Source organism: Pseudochaenichthys georgianus, chromosome 15 (assembly GCF_902827115.2).
Source record: "Pseudochaenichthys georgianus chromosome 15, fPseGeo1.2, whole genome shotgun sequence".
NCBI lineage: Eukaryota > Metazoa > Chordata > Actinopteri > Perciformes > Channichthyidae > Pseudochaenichthys > Pseudochaenichthys georgianus.
Genome location: NC_047517.1, coordinates 32,592,118 through 32,615,275, shown reverse-complemented (window position 1 = coordinate 32,615,275; position 23,158 = coordinate 32,592,118). Strand labels below are relative to the sequence as shown.

Sequence of the window (23,158 nt, the reverse complement as noted above, 5' to 3'; positions counted from 1 at the left end):
CGTTCATCTCACACTTTCAATGATGTCATTTTGGTTACAATGACCACTTGTTCAAGTCTGCTTCTAGTGGGAAATGGACACTGTTTGCTCTTTCTGGGCCAAGCTATTTGACAACAAGAACTGCACTTGAAACCATTTCAAATTTTAATCATGGATGGAAATTGAAATGAAGACCACCGAAGATCAAAAGAAAAGTGCTACTCCAACATTTGGGTTCCAAAGCCAGATGCAGATGCTGTCCATTCACAAAAGGATGTATCTGTAAAGCCAGAGAAAGAGCATGTTACCCTTTACTGCAGACAGTGCTTTCTATTCAGGTTACATTACATTGCATTTAGCTGACGCTTTTATCCAAAGCGACTTACAATAAGTGCATTCGACCAGGAAGACACAACCTTGAAGAAAACAGAATCATATAAGTACATCAGGTTTCATAGAGCCAAGTATTTCAAGTGCTACTCAACTGGCTTTAGGTAAGCCAGCCCTTTATTAGTATATAAGTGCTTTGTTAGTCATTCTATCGCTCGAAGTGGAGTCGAAAGAGTTTTCTGTCTGCGCCGGAAGGTGTGTAAAGCTATCTGCTGTCCTGATGTCAATGGGGAGCTCATTCCACCATCTTGGAGCCAGGATAGCAAACCCACGTGTTTTTGCTGATGGGTAAACTATAAAACAGCTCAAAGCTACATTAGCCGCTACTAGCATAAAACACCCACATCTCCAACAACCAGCGTGAAGTCAAGTATGCGTAAAGTAGGATGCAGCTTTTGACAAGGAAGATTGTGACACATAAGAAAAGACAATCAGTGGTGCTTTTATCTTTACATTACATTACATGTCACTTGTTAGACGCTTTTATCCAAAGCGACTTACATACTCAATACTGTGGACAATCCCCACAGGAGCAATTTGGGGTGAAGTGTCTCAGGGACACAACGACATGCTGACTGCAGTGGGGTTTGAACCTGTGACCCGCTGATCCCAACACATACGCACAACCCACACGCCTGCACACAAACTTTAAACCTGCAATTGTGAGACCATTGCTGCTGTCAAATGAGGTGTTTCACGAGAGTAACACAATGTTCTGTACTTCCTAAAGGAATACCAAATCCTTCAGTTAAAGACAAATATTTAAAAAATGCTAAATGTGGAGATGCATTGTTTTCACTGCGAAACAAACCAAAACCTTTCTGAACACCTCTCACTTGGCTCGGATGAAATGATATAACACACACAAATAGTGATAAACAGATTTCAGGATTTCTATATTTGTATTCTAGTCCTTGCCGTGGGGTGGAGATGTTACACTTTGCGTAGCTTTGTGTAGATATCATCAGTCTTTGTTCATTTCAGTCATCGCTTTGATTTGTCCTTTTCCTTCAATTCAATACAACACAATTCATCATCATCACACACACTAACCAGCCACACACACTAACCAGTCACACGCACTAACCAGCCACACGCACTAACCAGCCACACGCACTAACCAGTCACACGCACTAACCAGCCACACACACTAACCAGCCACACACACTAACCAGTCACACGCACTAACCAGCCACACGCACTAACCAGTCACACGCACTAACCAGCCACACACACTAACCAGCCACACACACTAACCAGTCACACACACTAACCAGCCACACACACTAACCAGTCACACACACTCACCAGTAGGGTTGGGTACCGAGAACCGGTTCCGAACCGGAACCGGTTCCAACATTTCGATTCCAACGGCATCATTTAGAAATGTGAATTTCGGTTCCGCTTTTCGATGCCTGAGGAAATGTTTCTCGCCGCTCTCCGTAGCCTACTATATGCCTGCAGCGGGGCGGGAGATGTAGCGTTGTACCTACACTTTCTACAGTGTAACCTGAGACCAGGGCCGGCCCATCGCACTGGCGTTATAGATGTTCGCCTAGGGCGCCAGATCTGTGGAGGCGCTGCGCTGGCAGCTCTGGGAGGAAAACAATTTGTTTTGACCGTTGGTGCTCATCCTAATTGTTGGCCTTGATGTAACAACATTCATAATTAAGTAAATGTAATACCCTTTTCATCCCGGTTACAATTTTCATTTCCCCTGTACGATGGGCGCTGTAAGTGATGAAAATGGGGGATGTTGGCTTATCTGGCAACCGCAGCTCACAGCCAAAGTGCGAGTGAGCGAGGGAGAAAGGGAGGGCGCTGTTGTTATTAGCATCTTGTGCTAGCTGCTCTAACGGAAGAAGAAGATGTTTCTACAATGATGTGGAAGAGAGTCATCTCCAGTCAGACTAAAGGAGGTAAAGGACTCTGAGGGTTGAGATAGTTCACTTTAGTCTAAGTTATCTCAGTGGGTCTCAAACGTTTTGATCACAATTTACGTAAACACATATTTCCAAGGCTCTCCTTTATAATTATTGGGATAAAACAGGTTTGAAATCATTCCAATGTATACTATAGGACAGTAAACCAGACATATCGTTTTAAACTGGAGAGATACAAAAAATATGCATAAATAAAATAGTAAAATAAGATATGAATGAACAACAAAAATAAAATACGTTACATGTATTTGTTATTGGCTATGGTAGGTTACTGGTTATGCTCACATACTTATTTAATTATTCAAATGTGAACCGATCTTTTTCATATGGGTGTTTAGAGTTGTACCCCCTAGATCTAGTCTCTAGTAATTCTGCTTAAAGTGTACCAGATTGAAGCATTTTACTTCAAAATGTTCAAACATTTCTTCCCGGTATGCCTGAGAAGGCAGATATGCTGGTTTTTCTCAACAAGAACTGTTCTTTAAAAGTTGGACTGTTGCACTGTTGTAGCTTCAGTGGTTCTCAGGTTACAGTTACATAGCAGTGAATATAAACAGACTGATTAATGTGAATATTACTGTAAACTAACCTGTGTAAAAGTTTCTCGAATAAATGTAATTTTTTTGGTGGAAGAAGCATGTAACATTTTTTTTACCCTGCCCCTCAAAGAACCGGAATCGAGAACCGTTAAGAACCGGAATCGAAAAGTAGAATCGGAATCGGAATCGTGGAAATTCAAACGATACCCAACCCTACTCACCAGTCACACACACTAACCAGTCACACACACTAACCAGCCACACACACTAACCAGTCACACACACTCACCAGTCTCACCTCAGAAGAGCATTCTGTGGCTGTAGTGAGGAATCTGAAGTGCCGGAACATGCCTATTTGCCATTCACCGGGCTTTCCCTGCCGCTTACGAATCCACACATTGTATTAACCCCGAGCTTGGCTTGAACAAAAGCAGTAATATGATTCATCTCTCTTTATATTTCCTCTGCTCTCGAGCACAGCGCAGCTCAGCGGGCTCTTGTGCAGCGTCAATTTGACATTCACAGTAACAGCTCCTCTGGTCAAAAGCCATTGTTTTTCTTTTCCTGTAAATTTGCCAGCAGGTAATTGCATTTTAAGAGAGCCGCAGAGGTGAGACCAGAAGGGAAAACAGTTTTAGGCTCTGGAAAATAAGTTATGAATAGTAACGCTAACATCCTGTGGCTGCTATTGCTCATTCACTTGGCTGAGTAATGCCATTCCTCTGTGAGCCACATTTAAGCTAAAGGTTTATTCTCAGAGCCTAAGGGACTTCCATGTCTCCTTTTTGACTAGCGCAGCCACATTTCTAATGTTATTCACATGACCGTTTACTACGTTTTTGAGCAAGCCTGTGTTCCTTCTTGAATTGCTGCTAGGTGATTTGTTTTAAAACAGCCGAGCTAAGTAATTTTTATCACTCTGCCAAAGTGAATTAAGGCCTCAAGGGTGTCTACGTTATAGGCAACAACACACACATAAACGTTCTCACATATGTGCTGAGAAACATACACAACTGCTGAGCAAAGTCCTCTTGCCATTACCAGGCAGCATATGAGAAAGCAGCCATAAAAAACATATTAAATCCTCCTTTATTAGGATGAATACCAGCTCTGTGGACGTGTAAGAAGGAATACTGCGCAGCTGTGAAATATTAAAAAGTGAAAAATTGATCTGGGGAACAGTTTCAGGACTTTCTTCTACGCTTCTTAGGATGCTAATTCTGACCTTTTGGATTCAGCCAAATCTGCTGTGGCAGCTCTAATAGCCGTCCGTCTTGTATCGGCTAATTCATGAAAGTGTGTCAGGCTACCTCAGGGGGTGGAGAAGGCTCGGGGAGGAGAAGGAAAAGGCCTGATGGTACAGTGTTGTGTGAAATGTAGCAATCAGATTAAAACCTGCCAGTGAAATCCAGTCTATTTTTGATATTCTGGTTATGGTTTGATCCCAGAACTACAGGTACACCATCATCATGTAGATTTGTTATATAATCAGCAGCATATTTCTATTTAAACATTGCAGTGTGTACTGATTTATCTGTCCTTTAGGAGGTGAGTAATGCAACCTCAGCTGCTCCTGTGCACACAATGACTTTGATATCTTCAATATTTGCTCTCCCGTCACAGCATGATTTAAGGTCGTTGCTGGTTTGACAATGACAGTTTTCGGAGACTGTGTTTTATCTAACTCCATCTATATTCATGTGTCTTTTTTTTTTACGTCCACGTCACCGCCTGCCTGAGCTCCACCGCGGTTGCGTCAGTTAGCAGATCTTAAGTCCTGTGATCCATATTCATGTTCAGCATCGCCTGTCACCCCTGCAGCTGCTGTCCTCGCGGGGAATGACACAGATTTTGTTTATAATTATCACGCATTCCCTGCCAGCGTGGACTGATTAGAGCCAAGCTACTTTGTGTCCCCAATTTAACTTCTTGCCAGGAGGAATATAATATTACCGCTGCACATTGTAGAAAAAGAAAATATAAGTTGGAGGACCTCACTGGCACACATAGAGTACTTAGTGTGCGTGCACTGACGTACTGAATGAAAAACAAGCTCTTATATAAACCTTAAAGGTTACAGGCCTTGAATATTGTGCTGGACTATAATAATATTGGCACTGCTGAGGCTCCTCTGCTGTAAGAAACAGCTACAAATAGCTTGAGTGGGCCAGGCCTTTGCAGAGTTGAATGACAGCTGACGTGGTTCAAGGTTTTGTTATTAGCAGTCATGATTCTGTAGAGTATTACTCACTTTCATTTGCCATGGATACTGAGTGTGCTCCAAAGCAATAACATAAACATTTGTAGGCTCCACTCCGAGGTGCAGTATATTATATATTTAAACAAGATGTACATCGCAGGATGTCTTGACAGCTACTCATTCGGGCGTCTGTTAAGGAAAATATTATGAGCGACATATTTCCCATTTTCCCTTATTCTGAAGTTATTCCCCTAAACTGCTGACCTTCCTCCGCCTCCCCTCCCCCACTCCTTCAGAAACCCAACACTCCTTATGTGCACATTGCCTAAATCAACAGCATTTTGAAAGTTAGTGAGGCAATCATGTTTGAGGCAAAGCTGCCTGCCCCCCCCTTCCCTTTCTCCCCTTTCTCCTTTTCATTTGTCCTATATTCCCCAGGTCTCCCTACTTGGCTCAGGAAATATATATTTCATGCACCGCTCAGTGTGTTTTGTTTGAAATATCTCTCACTCAGTGCCGGTTTGATTTTTATTAAAAAGAAACATTTTCAGTGCAATCCTTTGGAATCCTTGTCTCTGTAATCCTCCAGGGCGAGAGGAGTACAACAACAATTCAATGCCTCGATATATTAACATTGTCCAGATGCACTGATCATAAACAGAAAAGTACTATTTTTGTAATGTGGTGCATGTGTGTGCGAGTTTAGCACATCTGTGGCTGCTTTGTGTATTTATGAGGGAGTTTCTGCCTGTCTGAGTAAGTTGCATCTGTGTTTGACAGAAAAAAACATTTCCTGTTCACTTACTCGTTCTCTTTGTGAAACTGATACTGAAATTCTTCACTGCAGTCGGGGAGATGAGGAAAAGGAAAAATCTGAAAAGCAGTAAACATGCAAAAATGTGAAACCTGTACTTTAGGATAACATCTTTTAAAAACATTCATTCTTCCCTGATTGGGTTGGGTCGCCAGAGGAACGTACAGCATGATGTCATTGTTTCCACAACTTGAACCACTTTCTCGCTCGCTCTCTAAACATGGGATCAGATTAGATGTAATAATGCATACGCCAATATCGTCCCATGACAGCGCCGTCTGTTAATGTAATAGGCAAACTGCTTGCTAAGCTCATGTTTTCCCATCTCCTCTGCTGATTTGTGTTAACCACCAGCCCATGAATTTTTCATCGTCCATATGTCGATGGTATACAGAGGCCATAGAGGAGACATTTAGAGGAGAAAAGTGCACATATGTCGCTGTACAGTCACATGTCAGAATGAGGACATGGACTCCATGACAGTAAAGGGAGCATCTGCTGGAAGCCTATGCAAACACTACATAGTCATATCCTTACTTATCTGTAAAAGGATGTTTATACAAGGAATGCATATTATATGAATGATATAGGGTTATACACAGCATTAATTAACATGCCATGCAATGTGACTAGCCTTAAAATACGATGAGCAGGATGTGTTTTATGTATTGCTTTATTATTTATGGTATGCACAGGCACAATTGATGCCGCAGCGCTATGCTAACTAAAAGCACTCCTTGGCCTCAGCAGCATTAGCAGGACTCTTGGGCTGAATAAGGCACAATCTCGCTGATTATCCCTATTATGTCATCAGCAGCAACACACAAGCTCTACACATATTGCCTTGCATTGCTGCGTATCTATTTTTAGCAAACAGCGCAGAGATAAATAAGCATCTGGCAGGAAGCTTTTCAGAAGTCTGTACGTGTTATTTACAGAGCGAAGGTTTCACAGAGAGCAAAGCTGGTCAATGATTATTGACTACTAGAGGAAGTAAGCACACACATGTTTACTCACAAGTCTTCCTATTTGTGTCTCACCCACTTTACCAGTTTCAGTTTTATTTCCTAACTAAAACCAATTCAAATGGTCCGCGGTCAGACTCCAGATGAGAGCAGTCAGGTGTTGATGCACTTATGAAAGTGGCTTTCAATTATATGTAACTGAGCGCTAACAGATATATGCTCAGGAGCAGCAGTGAGTGATTCGTCTTTGCCCTGGGTTTGGCCTCTCAGGCTACATGTTCTGTATCCTCTGATATGCAGATATATGCCTCAGAGGCAGTCACTACTGTAGGCTGAAAATATGTCGCATCCTCCTCAGCATGTTTCAAAACAAACAAACAATAAATATATAATAAACAATATTCTTTAGACGTTTTAATAAAAATCTATATTTTTCTTAAAAGACACTTAGATTGATCATTCAAACATCACATATTAGATACGGCAGGAAAGGACAAAGCTTTTTTTATGTAATTCCCCACAGTATCATGATTTCAAGGAGGGATAATGTATGAAGCATTTCTGTGTTTTCCTTTTAATAAGATTAGATCATTTCGAAAGCAGGATTTATGTAATCATGTTAAGTACAGGAAATAGCATTTACACGTTTAATTTTCTCTTGAAACCAAACTGAAGACATTGAATACTTTCATATCTTTCAGGATGATATTTTCTCTACAGTGTGAACATCTGTTTGCAGTCACATCTAATCTCTTCATATTGGTGATCCATCACAGTGGAAATGTAGTCACCTTTTCATTATCACACCATCATCACATGTTATTGCAGCTGTGAGTGTTTTGAAATCTCTTGCTGCTTTTTCAGAAACTCAGAAATCCTAGATGTGAGAGTTATCTGCCAAACAGGAACCATTTCTAATGAAAGCCACCATCAAATGCACAGTAACCTTAGTCAATGTGTGGTTTTTCTTCAGGGTAGTCAAAACATTAACGATAAAAGAATGTGTTTTCAAACATTGGATGACGTAGTGTCCTTGAACGCACCACCAAAGAGTTGTTAGACTTGCTACTGCTTGCAACTATCACAAGATGTTAACATGAATGACCTTGTCTCAAATCTTCTCTGTGAGTGATAATTAAGTACTTTTAAAAAATGTATTTCTGCACGTTTATTTTCACAACAAAGTACAATATATGAAATTAATCAAAAGAGTGTATTGTGTGTAGGAAACATAGCTCCCTAAAAGTCACAAAGTGATCAACGACTACGGCTTGAAATAACTTGACAGCTCATTATCAGGCAAGGAGATAAAAATATCGACCGACGTGTGAAAATGATTTGTTTTCAAAGCAGTTTTGTAATTTAAAACTCTGCTAAACCGCGGTGGCATGTTAATTACTTTACACTCGAACTGACCATGCCGGCCCGACCTCATTCATAACGGCTCGGATGATTATTCCATTAATACACTTGTCAAACGTGGAAGAGCCACTGTTGGCGAGCATGTTTTAAATCGAGCAAGATTATGATTTACATGATAAAGAGACATGGTGGCGCTGGAGAGCACGGCACATGGAGAGTCATATCTTCACACGATGCCAGATGTGAGTTGCGCTACACCTCCTGAATGTCCGTAATAAAAGTGACGGAGCAGCATGTTGCAACCTGGATTCTGACTCATCAGTGTAACTGTAGACGCTGTTTACAAAGTCTCTGCCTGTGAGGCCTGTGTAGGAGCAGCTCAAGCGTTTCTGGGTTAAGTGTCGAGCAGCTTTCACATGTCTGCAGGTACAGACTTGTTGCTGCTTGTTATTCCCTAAAGGAGTTTGTGTAATTTGAGTGACGTCAAAAATCATTGTAACCCCGCTCTTACATGACTGCAGCAAAGTGAGGATTAAGTGATTGTGGTGGATGTTTTTCTTCTTTCAATATGACTCATACTTTTTTTTGGTGGGGGGATAAAACGCCTACAGGTTCACTACTGGCAGCTGCTTTTATCATAAAAAGTGTTATTTCTCGGAATACGCAACTACTGAAAAGCCAAGGAAAGCTTGTTTTGTTCTTTAAGTTATTTCCAGATCATCGGAATAAAATACAATTAAATTCACCCCATAAACAAGGAAGGATACAAGTATGCATTGGCCCATTTTGTTATGAGAATGACGATTATTTATAATCACCCTGGCTTAATGCTGTGTAGCTTCTCAAAATGATATGATTGGGCTCATTGGCGGACTCAATCCCATCTAGTGTAACTAGAGCGTGATCTATTAGAATACATATGTTTTATTGATGTATGGGCCTCGTGTTTATCCTGGCATTCATTTATTTATAGGTCGATGCTGTGATTTATTTTTTTTTCTCTAGTAATGAATAGGATAAGCCTTGAAGCTTATCCACTGCTCCCTTTCATCTCCCCCTCCCCTCTCTCTCCCCCCCAACAGTCCCTCCCTGTATCTCTCCCTTTCTCTCTCTAAAAGCCAAATTGAAATACTGTATTTTTAAAGCTGCGGTCCTACTGAGTTGTTGCTGCAGTCTGTCAGTATCAATGATGTGGAAGTGTTTGAAGGTTATCCCATTTTTTTTCAGCAAATCCTCCACATTATGTAACTTTGCCTAGTTTTTACATTTGGCACTCTTTAAAAAACAGAGTGTGTATTTGGGACAGTCCCTCTGTGTGCTCCTAACATTTCTTTGAACAATTAGATGTCCTTTCCCCGGAACAATAGTCATTAAGAGCTACTTCCATGACTTTGGGCACAAGCACGTACAAGCTAAAGTGACTTGTTTACTTGTCGGATATGTACAGCCTGTTTTGTGTTGTAGTGCTTTTGTTTATTTTCTCTTGACTGCAAAGATAGATTATCGGAGTAAATACACACGGAGAAAGATATTGTTCGTTGTTGGATTTTAGTCAGAGTTTTTCTCTTGTGTGTGTGGCTTGAGCTAAATACTGGGTGATATTATGAAGTTCCTGGGGGTCAGAGGTCATTGCATTCCTCAGTGTGAGTGTCAGTCAGTGGATCTGGGTTAAGCTTAAACCCAGCCATGTCTCGAATGTAATGTGTGTTAATAAGTACTTAACAGGCAAGGGTACCATCATGAGGCGATCACATGAGGCCAACAGAGTGAACAAAAAACAGTCAAAAAGTATATCCTCCCCATAATTATAGCTTATTCTGATTATAAATTAAGTTTTGTAAAAATGGTCTTGTAAAACATGTGACACCGCGACTGCGTTCCATAATTTTCTATTTACTCTGCAAATGGAAAGCTTGAGTCGACAGCCTTTTTTTACGAGTTTGCGCAGTGGTAAAGTACACACATTCACACCCCTGCCGAAACACACACCCCAATGAATCCGATGAGAATGATTTCATAATCCGTCGCAATAATAAAGTTCTTTGAACAGTTTAATTGGCTCTTCCTGGAATGGCACGGCTTCGCTTCATTTGATCTGATGAAAGAGTAATGTTGCTTCTCCCCAGGGGGAGCATGCACAACGGCGCACAAATAATGAATTAAGAACACAACCCTTTTTTCCCTCCAAATGACTGCCATAATAAAGCAGCACAATTCATACAGCACTTACACCATTTCCCCTCTAAATTGCTTTCATGTTTACTTGCTTATGTATTTAATTTCCAGAGCGCGTTTTGAGTGGAAATAATCCTGATTCCTGTAAGGGAAATGGATTGAGGTCACATGGAAAATTGATTGTCATCTGAAAGCAACATTGTCGTTAGAAACATTTGGAAACGTTCCAGATACATTCCTCATGTGTGAATCTGCAAAGAGTCACACTTAATGTGCACTGTTCTCTCTCCTTTGAATAGCAAGGAGTGACATTGGATTTGAAAGCATCTGGCGTATGTAAAAGTAGTTCATGCAAAAGAGGAATATGTAAAATGAAAACTGACAAAGCCACTGTAGTTTGGGAGGAATATTAACAGGGACAGTCTAAATGGAGAGTCTGTGTACGACAGCAACAGTATGGTCGCAGAAATGCCAAATACATTATGTATGTGTGTACGTGTGTTTGTGTACATACATTATGTATGTACACAAACACATGTTTATCTTAATATTATTATGGTGAGAATACCCATTTACATACCCATCTGCTAATTGTAACCCCAACATGCCTGATCCAGAAGGAAATGGGTGTAAAACCAACAACCATAAACCACAACCAAAATTATTCTCAACTTTATCCCTGAAAAATCTCTCCCTTGTTTGGCTTGGCAGTAAATCCTTAAAGTACACACATGTACACACACATGTACACACACACACACTTGCAAACACACGTATTCAATTGAACTGTGCTCTAAGTTGAAGAACTAAAATAAACCATTTACACGATATAATAAATGGGTGATTAAAATATGGGAGAGTATTTTTAATTTCCTGGTAAACACACTCGCTGAGATGTGGGCTTGTCTCCATGGCAACGCTAGTCAGAGCGTGCCCATGCTAGCGTTTTGACAGGTTCTCCTGATGATGATTGATAATTACTACCTGACTTGTTGTCCCCGTCTCAACAAACATATGGCGGGAGCTGCCCTCCGCCATATATCTGCCAAAACGTTCCCTTTTCTGATAATAGCTTTTTAATGTTTAACGTTTTGTTGTGCATGCATAGCAATCCCCCCCCCCCCCCCCATACACACACTTTCCCCTCAACCCCACCCTTTTGTAATTACATTTACTGCCGCTCACATAGTTGTTAGAGAAAAGGAACGAGAAATAGATAGCAGGAGAGTGGGAGAAATAAAGAAAATAAGAAAGAGGCGGAGGAGGGGAATAGAATTGATTTCACTATGAATTGATGTGCCGCTGGATTTATACTTACAAATTGTCAGGATTAACACAAAGAAGCAGCGTTCTTTTTTTACAGTATTGTCCCATATTATAATAAATACCAGCAGAAAATAGCGGCAGTGTGGTGGGCTGTAGTTTAAAACGCCAAGCGAGACACTTTATTCCATTTCCATGCACGCAGTATTTTATTATGCCGCGTGTTTGCATGCATGAAGATCATATTTAGATGCAATTGGAAGCAATCTTGCTATTTTCACAGAGGCCATAGAGGAGGACATCAATCTATAAACATGATTTATCTACTGCACACTATCTACCCAGGCATTAGCATAGACGCTGTATTGTGGATCTTATTAGCAGACTGAAACCTCAGACTTAAACTTAAGACATGACCGGCATTTTAATCCTCAAGCAAACTCAAATGAAAGATGGAAGTGAATTAGTATTCCTCCTAGCGCCTGTGTATAAGTACAGTACAATAAAGCATAATATAAGGAGTTAATAGGACAAAGAAAAGATAGTGTCTCGTGTTTTTAGAATATGAAAACAGCCAGTACATGTTTGTGCTTCCAGTCCTCTATAATGATGCATTTTACATTCATTTTTTAATATTTATACGGTTTATTGACCGCAATGACCCCTGTTTCCAGGAACAGGAACACAGCGCTGTCTTTCATTAAGCCTCGTCTTCCGCCAGCTGAATCTAATGAACTTATTAGTACCTGATTTGACATGCGTGTAGTTCCAGATGCGCGGGACAAACTGCATCCCATTGGCTCATTTAATGTGTGGCGCACCTGCAGATGCAAAAGGCACGGTGCATGGTGGAAAGCCAAGTCATTTCTTATACTGCGAGACAGAGGTCTGCCACAGGCTACACTACAGACAGGCTCTGTGCAGGAGATAATGATGCATGCTCACACACAGCTGTCAGTCACACGGCTAAAGGGAATGCGCTTTGAGGGAAATAAAAACAGACTGTACTGTAGCTGATATAATGCACTGTTTGTGTAGGTAATGATGGGTCTGGGAAACAGAGTGGAAGAGGATGACAGAGGACATCGAACATGTCTTTAAGAGCCGATACATCCATTCATACTGAACACATTTGTTTTTATTAGACAGTTTGATCCAATTATCGTATTTGCTTACTCGTGGTTTCTAACCATGGGGATAATGTGTGTTTAATTTGTTTAACGGTATCTGTTTCCATCCCAAGACAATAGAGGTCTATTATATGTTGTGTACTCAATGATAATCAATGATATTTGTTCAACTGTGCTCATTGTTTTCATATCAACATTATATCAGAAGACTATGTCAAATGGAAAAGGGATCGTTAACAGTGACTAATTCACAGAGAGGATTATTATTACAGCAAAGCTCCCGTGGCATGTTACCGTCACTCAACGTGTTTTACCACACACAACTGTACTGTTTTCTTTTACTCTAACCATTGTTATTAACCTAGTTTCAAGACTCAGCTGTTTTCCTCTTCCTGTTCACCTGCTCAGCGGCAAACAGCTGACACACTTTACAGCAGGAAGGAGGCTAACGTGTTGTAGCATTTAGCAACTTCAGAGACAAATATTTCCCTGAGCATTTCATGGAGATGTCGCTCCGTATCTGCTGTATATGCAAAACAAAACAAAGGTTATGCATTGGTCTTATTATTATTTTTTCTTTTAATGTTTTAAATTTAAACTTAATTAATTTCCCCATGACATTTATGAGAGGGACTGCTCGAAAGTAGGATATTTGGGATATCCGTCGTAGCCAGGGTTTACGATCAGTTTTTGGGTGATTTGTACTGAGGAACAAGTATCACAGCACCGACGGGTGAAAAATAGTGTTTTGGTAACACGGGGCGTTCAGGTAACACTTAAAGACTTTGCTATGGAACGCAAAGCAGAGTAGGGGGCTAGTACACCCTCCCGAGGGTCCGATTGTGGATGTCATGCGAGCATAACATGGTGAAAACAATCAGTCTAAATTAACAATCGGGACGGAAATGTTCGGATTTCCAAAGGGAGGTTCTGTGAATAAATTCAAAATCAAGAACCGAAACTGTTCATATCTTAGACTGCACTGTAACTTTTATCTTTTAATGTTTATTTTATTAGCTTTTCTTTTTAATGACTGATTTTAAATGCCATTTTCTTAACGTCTTTCATTTTTTGTTTTTCTTTTAATGTTTCTTTTATTTTCTTTTACTGTTTTTAAATGCCTTTGTCTGAATGTCTTTCATTTTGTAAAGCACCTTGAATTGCCTGGTGCTGAAAGGGGCTATATAAATAAACTTGCCTTGCCTTATATGTTAAGCTTATTTATCTTTAAAAAAATACTGCGGTTTTTAAATGTAATTGTACAACGTGAGGCATCACTACGCAAGGCAGGTTTATCGATCGAGCACATTTCAACACAAGGCAATTCAAAAAGTACATTTAAAACAGACACTAAACCCAAGAGAATACCATTAAAACAAGCTTAAAAAGAATAATACAAAACACAATAATAAAGGTTACAGTGCACAAGTGACAAAAGAATCTATTGAGGTAGAAAAATATCAGATATTTCACAATGTGAGCAAATTAAGTCGACGAGATATGTAAAGCGAACAAATATCATTATAATATGTGCTAAGTGGATGATGGTATGCTGCTCCTCGGGGGGGGGGCAGTTCTTAGAGCTCTTTAGAAACAAGCCGGACTAATCCTTTCCCTGCACTCAGGCGCATAGCCTTGTTTACAGTGTTTTCATGTGTTAGTAGTTGGGAAAATACTTCTCTCCAAAAATACACTGACTCTGAAAACCGGTGAAATATTGAAATTGTCGCTCTCAGTGCTCGGCAGTGTTTACCGCTCCCCCCCCGTTTGTCTGTCTCTGTGATTCTGTTACTGCTCTCTTCCCTCGCTCGTCTCTCTGTTACTGCAAGGTGAGGCTGTTTGTGTAATAACAGTAACCAGTATCTATTGTCATGCCTAAGAACCAGCCAAATGCATTCCTCATTAAATTCAGAATAGCTCTCAGGCACAGCGTTGCAAATACATCTTCTTGAGTTGCCTTCACGGGCGGAACAACAGAAAATAACACATATATCTCAGTGTTATTGAGTTTAAACCCCCGGAGGTTGACCTAATATGTAACGCTGTACTCGCCTGTGAAATGTTATGCAGTTTATTAATTATGATCTCCCTCTGTATAATCATGAGGAATGAATTAACACTTCATCTATCAACCTACGGAGGTTTTAATGATTAATAAAAACACTGTACTCTGTCCACCCACACGCTCTGGTTCACCGTGGGAGCATTGTGTAATTTCTGATGATTGCAGTGAGAGAGATACTTGAAGTATTAGCGTTCATTTGATTGTGTGTGTGCTGTCAGGGTTTCTCAGACGACTGTGCGCGGAAACGTGCCTCGAGCACAGGAACAGAGGAACAACTGTCAGATGTGACAAAGTGAGAATGATGAGCCCGTCAGAAATGTTTGATGTTAGTGTATTAAAAATGAAGGTGGGCACAGTCAGCACTAAAATGATAGAGAGGAGGAAGTGCTTAATGCTCTCTGCTCGTCTCTGGTTGTTTCTTTTCAGATACATCAAATCCTGCCTTTGTTTACATCCATGTTGACTAGCTTCTAGTCTTCTTCTTCCTTGCCTTTGTTGAGACATTTCCTGGCACGTTACTGCCACCTGTAGTCCCCTGTGTGCATCCTCGTGTTTATGCATGGTGAAACAAAACATGAAATCACAGCTCGACAGCACTGATAGAGGTCAACATTTCCCCTGGGAGCTATTTACCTGGAGAATAGGAAATAACAATAATGATGTGTCCTGGTGTCTTCTTTAAATCTAACTAAAATGATTATAAATGTGAGCTACATTTGTCATTTTAATATGGAAAAACGTGAACATCTCTTTGCACTTGCCACAGTTGCAGAGTTGTCAGTTGTGGAGATTTAGGAAATAGGGAAAGCTTTCTGAGTTTGGACTAAAGTAGGTATTTTTGCTTATAAAAATCTCTTATTAATGTAACATTTTATTCCTGTTTCCTGAATCTCTGGAAATAAGGCAAGTTGTCAAAGTATTGAGAACATAATAAAAATGTCCCTTAAATATTAGGATTTCATCATTAAATAGATGATTAACTCTGTTCTCTAACCTACTATTCATATGATGGCAATTAAATTCTTAACACATTAAGTTGGTAGGATATACTGTGTTCAGGTGATACAGATTCCATCTTGTTTTCTTGATATTTTGTGCAAGAAAACCTCGTGATCCGAGCTCAATAAACCTAGAAAACACCAGACACAATATTTACTCGTGAGAGAGAACCATTGAAACACAGGAACTTGATTTCCAGTTGTCTCCCCAAAGCTGTGGTCAGAAAACAGAAACAAGGCGTCCTTGATCAGAAACTCTTGAAATCTCTCCAGCAGCCTCTGAGCTCTTTGATGTATCGTGAAGACGCACCGTCGCCTGTCACTGCCGGCGGAGGAATCAGTCATCGCTTCCTTTTCTTATATTCTCTCTGGTGCTGCTGCCTTGCTGCTTTGGAGCTCCCTTGTCACACCACGCTGCCTCCAGTGGAGTTAAAATGTTCCACCAAAGTGTACTATCACTCCACTGATCGCACGTTTAAAGCTCTGCTGCTCTATAGATTAAAGTCTGTATGTTGAGAGCTGTTTTGTATCTTGATTTTCCTTTTTTATTTGTTAGGTTGTATTTCTTCTTTTTGTATTCTAGCAGGAGCTGTTATTGTTCCTCATGAATCATAGTCTATCAGTGCTTTTTTTTTTTTTTTTTTTTTTTTTTCCGGTTTCAATCTAATTTGAAACTGCTTCTGTTTTCCATCTCCAATGTTCCCTTTTTTAAGCCGCAGTAATGTTTCATTACCAGAACCTTCTTTTTTTTTCCATACATGAAAATGCATCTGCTCCGAGAGTTTAAAAAAGCGTCCGTCATGGTGCCTAATGTTTTATGACTGGCTGTAAATTTCCACCACTGTAACCCTGTATGCTAGAACCGAGTGACCTTTTTTTTCTTGTGTCTGTGCGTGGGCGTATTCCCAGGTAGAGTTTCATTTAAACAAGCGTCCTGTCCCGGGGGAGGGTTCACCTCACCTGCGTGGAAACTTGTCCATGCTGCAGCTTTGGTCACGTGGTCTGACTCGTATTATGTTTTACAGAAGATTTCACGCCGTGTTTGGTTAAAAATCATTTAAGCAATCTGCCCTTTAACCATGTAACTCATTAAGGACAGCTTTTACATGGACTGTCTCTTTGAGAGTTCATATTAATTAAAACAGTGTGGATTGTACCTCGACTTGTCAATATCTCTGTGCTGCTTAAAGGTTATTAACACTTACTTTATTTGCTCTAAATATATATTTCAACATTTATTCACAGAATTATTTTTATTTTCCTGCCCTTTTGGCCTCCTCCCTCTTTCATTTGTATCCTCGGTGAGACACAACTTGTTGACATAGAAACATAGTTTGATTAAAAACGCATGTACTGTATTGTTTTGGATTCTTTTATGTCCTCAGGGTCATACTGTACAGACAAGGCCCCGTATTGCAACATGAATGTTACCTTTGGCAGCGAGTTTAGCTGATAATTGCCCAGGGGGTGTGAGGCATTTAGCGGATTTGCAACCAAGTGAGACGACAAAGTATGTCAAAACATGTTTTTCACCTTCCACTTGTTCTAGTAGTCATACTCACTCACCCTCCTCCTCCTCCTCCTCCCTTACCTCTCAGCCTGAACTTGGACCTCATTATAGAGAGAGGAAGTTGAAGTTCAACTGCTGAATTAAGGCTTCGAGTGGGGGTTTCATCTCGAAAGGGCAGATAGATAGATCAGCTCTGAAAATGATCCTATTTGAAATACTCCTGATTGAATAAATGGGTTTTTTAATAGCTCAGCAGGTTTTATAATATGATGTTTTCTGTCATTAGTAACTTTTACACTCAACTTTATAAGCGATTTATTTCAGCCTGACCTTTATGAATTCCCATTAAATGATTAACAGACTCATTTACATAATTTGATTACTGCTAAATATCAGTCCCTGCTTTCCTTAATTTGTTACAATTTAACAAGAATATGAGTCATGCTACTGTAGCAGCTCTGCGGGGCTGCACCGGTTGAGTTTTGACATAGATGCTAACATGTTAACTATCTTAGATTAGCAAATCCGCCTGATAAGAGTTCCTAATAGCACTTGACAAACATGACAGGGAATGTACCTGGAAAACCTTTTTGTTTATTATTTATACGTAAATAAAGACCTTATACTGAGTTGTCAGAGTAAATCCAGATAACTGTTTATATCTAAAGAAACATGAATATCTGCATCAAACTCTCTCAAACTACCAAAAGTCAGGGAATCAACAAAGTCAGTAGCCTACATGTTATGAGGAAACATGCATATTTTTACAAAACGTTGCAGAAGCCTGATATTTCAGTTTGGCCAAAGTGGTGGAGCGACCAAACAACCAAAAGTACCGTCTCTTAACCCAAACCGCTAGTGTGGCTAAAAATAAGAAACCACTGCACACCATCTGTAGTTATTTCAGTCATTTTCCAAACTTCCAAATGAAAGGATGAGATGCCTGCTAAGTACTTCTTTAATATCCATTTGCCAATTAAATACAAAAACGATGCGCACCATTAGAGCAATAATCAGTCCATCTGATTCAAAGAGGATTTGTGCAACCGCCCCACTTTCAAAGAGACAATCGTTTAATGGGCACATGTAAATATTGAGCTTTTTTCTCAGTCAATTTTGAGAGAGCGTTATCAACCGAGGCATCCATCAGTTAAATTCTCCAGCCGGCTTGATATGTCTCTCGGTTCCCAGCAGCCTCTCAATCAATCAGGCCATTTTGTTGTGTTTCCCTGTGGCTCCTTGCTGTTTATGCATAGAAGCGTCAGGACCCTTCCTGAGCCGCCTCTAATGAGTTTTTCATTATCATTGACATCATGTGAATGGCAGTGAAACAGAGGTATTAGGGCTGCATTTAATTGAATCTGAGGAGGGGGGAATTATGAGACAAAGTCGGGTTGTAAAGCTGTTAACGGCTGCGAGCGTTCAGGGATCAAATAGTCGGGCTGTGCATCTTTCGTGACTCGGGGGTGTGTGCTCTGTGACAAGACGTGATGGATTCACACCCCTGGGAACACCCCTTACCTGTGTGTGTGTGTGTGTGTGTGTGTGTGTGTGTGTGTGTGTGTGTGTGTGTGTGTGTGTGTGTGTGTGTGTGTGTGTGTGTGTGTGTGTGTGTGTGTGTGTGTGTGTGTGTGTGTGTGTGTGTGTGTGTGTGTGTGTGTGTGTGTGTGTGTGTGTGTGTGTGTGTGTGTGTGTGTGTGTGTGTGTGTGTGTGTGTGTGTGTGTGTGTGTGTGTGTGGAAAGAGTCTTCCTGTCACTTCACGGCTCATCTCCAAGACATGTCAACGGCAGACTAAGAAATAAGGAACTCAGTGAGAAGCTAAACTATTTGGCAGCTTGGTCAGAATTCAATTTTGGTGCATGACTATTGTGCCCATTTTGGATTATAGAGGGAAGTATCTTGTATACTTAAATTGTCTCTTCTTTTGTACATTGACAAAAACACTCAATGCCCACAGAGTGGTAAAAATACCACATCTCCCTGGGTGCTGCACAATCACTACCTCGTGATGTTGGCTTTTTTTGTTGCAGACTATAAAACACTGTTTCCATTCTAGAACAAATCAATCTGCAGAGAGTTGGTCCGTGTTTGATTTCCTTGGTGTTATTCTGAAGCTGATGACTCCTCCCTTATGCAACTGTGCATCGAGGAGAGCACATCAGCACTTCTGCTCAACTTCTGCAGCCTGGAAAGCTCGCCTGACCTTGTGTGCCTTTTTCTGTTTACAAAAGTACATGAATGCACCATTTCAGTTCACCGTAATATTCCACTTGTGTTGTTTAAGTTTGTCCTTCATCAATAAGCGGATGCATTTGAACCTGCTTGCTGTCGTGTCGCCATGTTTTATGCAGCAGTGTTTTGCTGTAATTGCAGCCTTTTCTTACGCAGCAGTATTTAACCTGATGAAATATGTACACAGACAGGCAGGCGATGTAACTCGGTGTCGGGTGTCAGGGGGGTTAGTGATTGGACTAAGAACCGCACTGAGAGTGCGACCTCACTCAGACCTTTGCGTCGTTTGTTTAAACTGATGTCACATGTTGAAGAATAAATATCCATCGAGTCAAACCTCCCAAATGTCACATAATGTTTGAGTTTGTGTGATGGCATGTGTTCTTTTATATGCAGTGTACATGTCTGGCATGTTGTCATCACTTACTTTTCTCCAGACTTTAGTTGAAAAGCACATTTATTGTAATGTGGCATCTATTTCTGATTAGTGTTTAAATACAGATGGGTTTCTCTGCAGACGCTGTAACATTGCCAGGCTGTATATGCTATGATATGCGGCATTGGTCTTTCCAGTGAATATTATGTGCTTGTGTTTCTCTCCCTTCAGAAAGAAGTATATAAATAAATAATAGGGTTTATGTAATTCCTCAGCATTAATGAGTAATTGGCGGAATCAAAGAGGCAGAGCGAACGGCAGAAAGAGAAAAACATTGAGGGAAGAAAACACACCCAGTGCTTTCTCAGTAAAGATTACTGTGTTGAGAACTTGTTTTTTTAGTGCCAGAGGGATGACAAATGCACAACAAATGTCCTTGGAATTTTCCCTGCACTGTTTCTCCACAGCATCGCGGTTGTGAAAATAACAACATGAAGTGATAGGTTGCTGAGTTATGATCATTTTACCCTTTTTAATGACTGCCTCTTAGTTTTATTCAGCTCCAGTGTTATTCTAACATTTTCCTGATGGGAATTTGATCCGACAAAAATAATCAAAGAGTGCTTTTGGCTCAGAACAACCTTGGATGTGATTTAATTGTCATTGCAGATGGAAAGAAAGAATGTTGACGCTGTGAAATACGTGACTGAACTTGGATTATTTGAAGTTTTTGTTTTCTCTTTCTCTCTCTCCTTTGAGCTTATCTCTGTTTGTGTTGCTGCGTGGATACAAGGCAATCTGCCAAGAAGTTACATTACAGTCGCGGGTTGACATAAACGTGGGTGTACAAAGGACTTGGAGGTCTTAAATACTTTATTGTGTGTGTAATGTGAACTGAGCAATTATATCTGCCAGCCTTTCAAACAAAGAACTCCTATAAGGCAGGTTCATGTGTTTTTAATTAACAGCATTCAGCTTTAAGACATGAGCTAACCAGAGAAATAAAGCCATGATTATTATCTGTACATCTGAGTTGCTTTAGTATTAAATAACTCTTCATTATAGCGATGATGAGATGACAGTTGGGACAGTCCTGCTGTAAAGAAACAAGACAATATATGTGTTGTTGTGGTCAGTTTTTGTAACACATATTCTCACAGCAAAAACGTGTTTTCCTTTCTGTGGTTTTGTGGGTTAAACAGCATCTGTCGTTTACTGTATTTCACTAATTGCTTGATGTAACGACGCCCTTATCTCAAATCTGTCTGAATTTAAATGTAGCTTCTCTTTTAGCCTGAGAGGGAACTTGAGGATTGTGTTTGCTAACACATTGGAGCACTTTGGCAGCCTGCTACCCCATTCAGCACAATGTTGCACTAATCCAGTTTAAAAATAATTAGCTACAGGCCTGTGAAATTCCTTTCCCTGATTGTTAATGTTTCTGTGATAGCCCCCGTCCTCCTCAGCTAACAGAACATTTTCCCAGGCATTTCTGGCTATAAACAATTTGATTCTTCCTGTTAATACTATTTCAAAAGATAAAAACGTCAAATTGAACCAAATGTTGGCAACAAAGAGGTGAAAACACGTCATGGTTTCATCACAGCTGGATCATCGCACATGTATCCACCCAAATTGTTATCCTCATTGTCACCGTTTCCTCTCCCTCAGCGCCTAACCTGAAGGGGCGACCTCGGAAGAAGAAGCTGTCCATCTCTCAGAGGAGGGACTCCCAGGGCCTGGCTCAGGGTCAGGGGTCGTCAGGGTCGTCAGGGTCCACCCCGGGGTTGGCGGCCGTGGCAGCGCTGGAGCTCTGCAGTCCGGAAAGCAAAGTTACTACCAAGGTAAGAGAGGACAACATTACAATATTAAATGATATCTTCACATCCCACTGCCCAACAGAGGTTTGACAAGAGATACAAAACTATTGTCATTCAATAAAAACAATAACATTTTAGTTAAATACAAATTAAAGGGGCCCCATTATGCTTTTGGGGTAAATGGTCTGCAAAGGCCAACATCCCAACGTTTGTTTACTCCCACAACATAGTGATGTCACAATGTAACACCCTCGCTTCTATTGGCTAGCGCTCCAACAGAACGTACATCAAAGGTTAAGGGGCAGGACATCTCTAAGCGGTTAACAAATCACAACAGAGCCAGCCAGCTAGCCAATCAGAGTAGACTGGGCTCTGGTTTCAGACAGAGGGTGATAAGAGGTGTTACATAACATTAATTTAACAAGAGTTTTAAACAGTAACAGTCCTCTTTTGTGCACTAGCTTTTGTGCACTAGCTCTGCAGTTATTACAACTCTTACTACTTTTAAATCCAGGCTGAAGACTATTCATATCTTAAACTGCACTGTAACTTTTATCCATGTACTTTTTCTTGTAATGTTTAATTGAACTATTCATATTTTAGACTGCACTGTAACTTTTATCCATGTATTTTTCCTTAATGTTTATTTTATTAGCTTTTCTTTTTTAATGCTTAATGTCTTTCATTTTATTTTTTTTGTAAAGCACTTTGAATTGCCTTGCGTTGAAAAGTGCTATATAAATAAACTTGCCTTGCCTTGCCTTGCCTTGCCTTACATATCACACCTTACCTTGTGTTGCCAGCTGGATGCTTTCCATATTATATTTGTCGTACATCTGTATTTTAATTCCACAACTATTTCACTTTGAGAGACACAGCAGGATTGCAATGTTACAGCACATGTAGTAAAATATGTAGCAATGTGTCTGTGACAACCGTACCCTTATTGTAACTGAATATGACACAGTTGTACTTGTCTAGTGTAACAACATGAAACAATTTGTATGGGATTGTTTTACTTGATTAGATCCCTTAAAGGTCTTCTTATAAATGTCTGACATATTGGGCTACAAATAACAATTATTCTCATTATTGTATAATCTGTGTATTATATTCTCCATGATTATTAATACAGTGTTAAATGTGCCATTAAGTCCAAGACGACGTCATACTGTACCTTTTTTATCCAACATTGGTTATAATATTCAAAGTGAAGGAAATATCCATCACTGCTGTCATTCCTGTGACCTTGGACAGATATTAGCATTTCTCTCTCGAAGCTAGAATCAAACTAATCTGTGATGACAAGAAGAGCGGCTGCATTGATAATCAATGACAGACTGTCTCGGTGGACATGAAGTATCTTTTTCTTTTCTTTAACACAGACACATCTCGT

The 23,158-nt window shown here is 40.2% G+C and overlaps 1 protein-coding gene and 1 long non-coding RNA gene across 2 annotated transcripts in view; one reads left to right on the top strand and one right to left on the bottom strand.

The window, feature by feature from the left end:
• Nucleotides 1-23,158, top strand: part of arid5b (AT-rich interaction domain 5B) — an 80,197-nt gene that overhangs the window by 36,066 nt on the left and 20,973 nt on the right. Inside the window, exon 5 of the mRNA XM_034100780.1 lies at nucleotides 21,614-21,786. Within this exon, the coding sequence (XP_033956671.1) occupies nucleotides 21,614-21,786 (173 nt within the window). The remainder of the gene's footprint in view (nucleotides 1-21,613; nucleotides 21,787-23,158) is intronic.
• On the bottom strand, nucleotides 16-2,187 carry LOC139435188 (uncharacterized). The gene is made up of 3 exons (XR_011644455.1): nucleotides 1,678-2,187; nucleotides 1,288-1,377; nucleotides 16-259 (listed from the first exon to the last, which is right to left on the bottom strand). It is a non-coding gene; the product is annotated as an uncharacterized lncRNA (long non-coding RNA).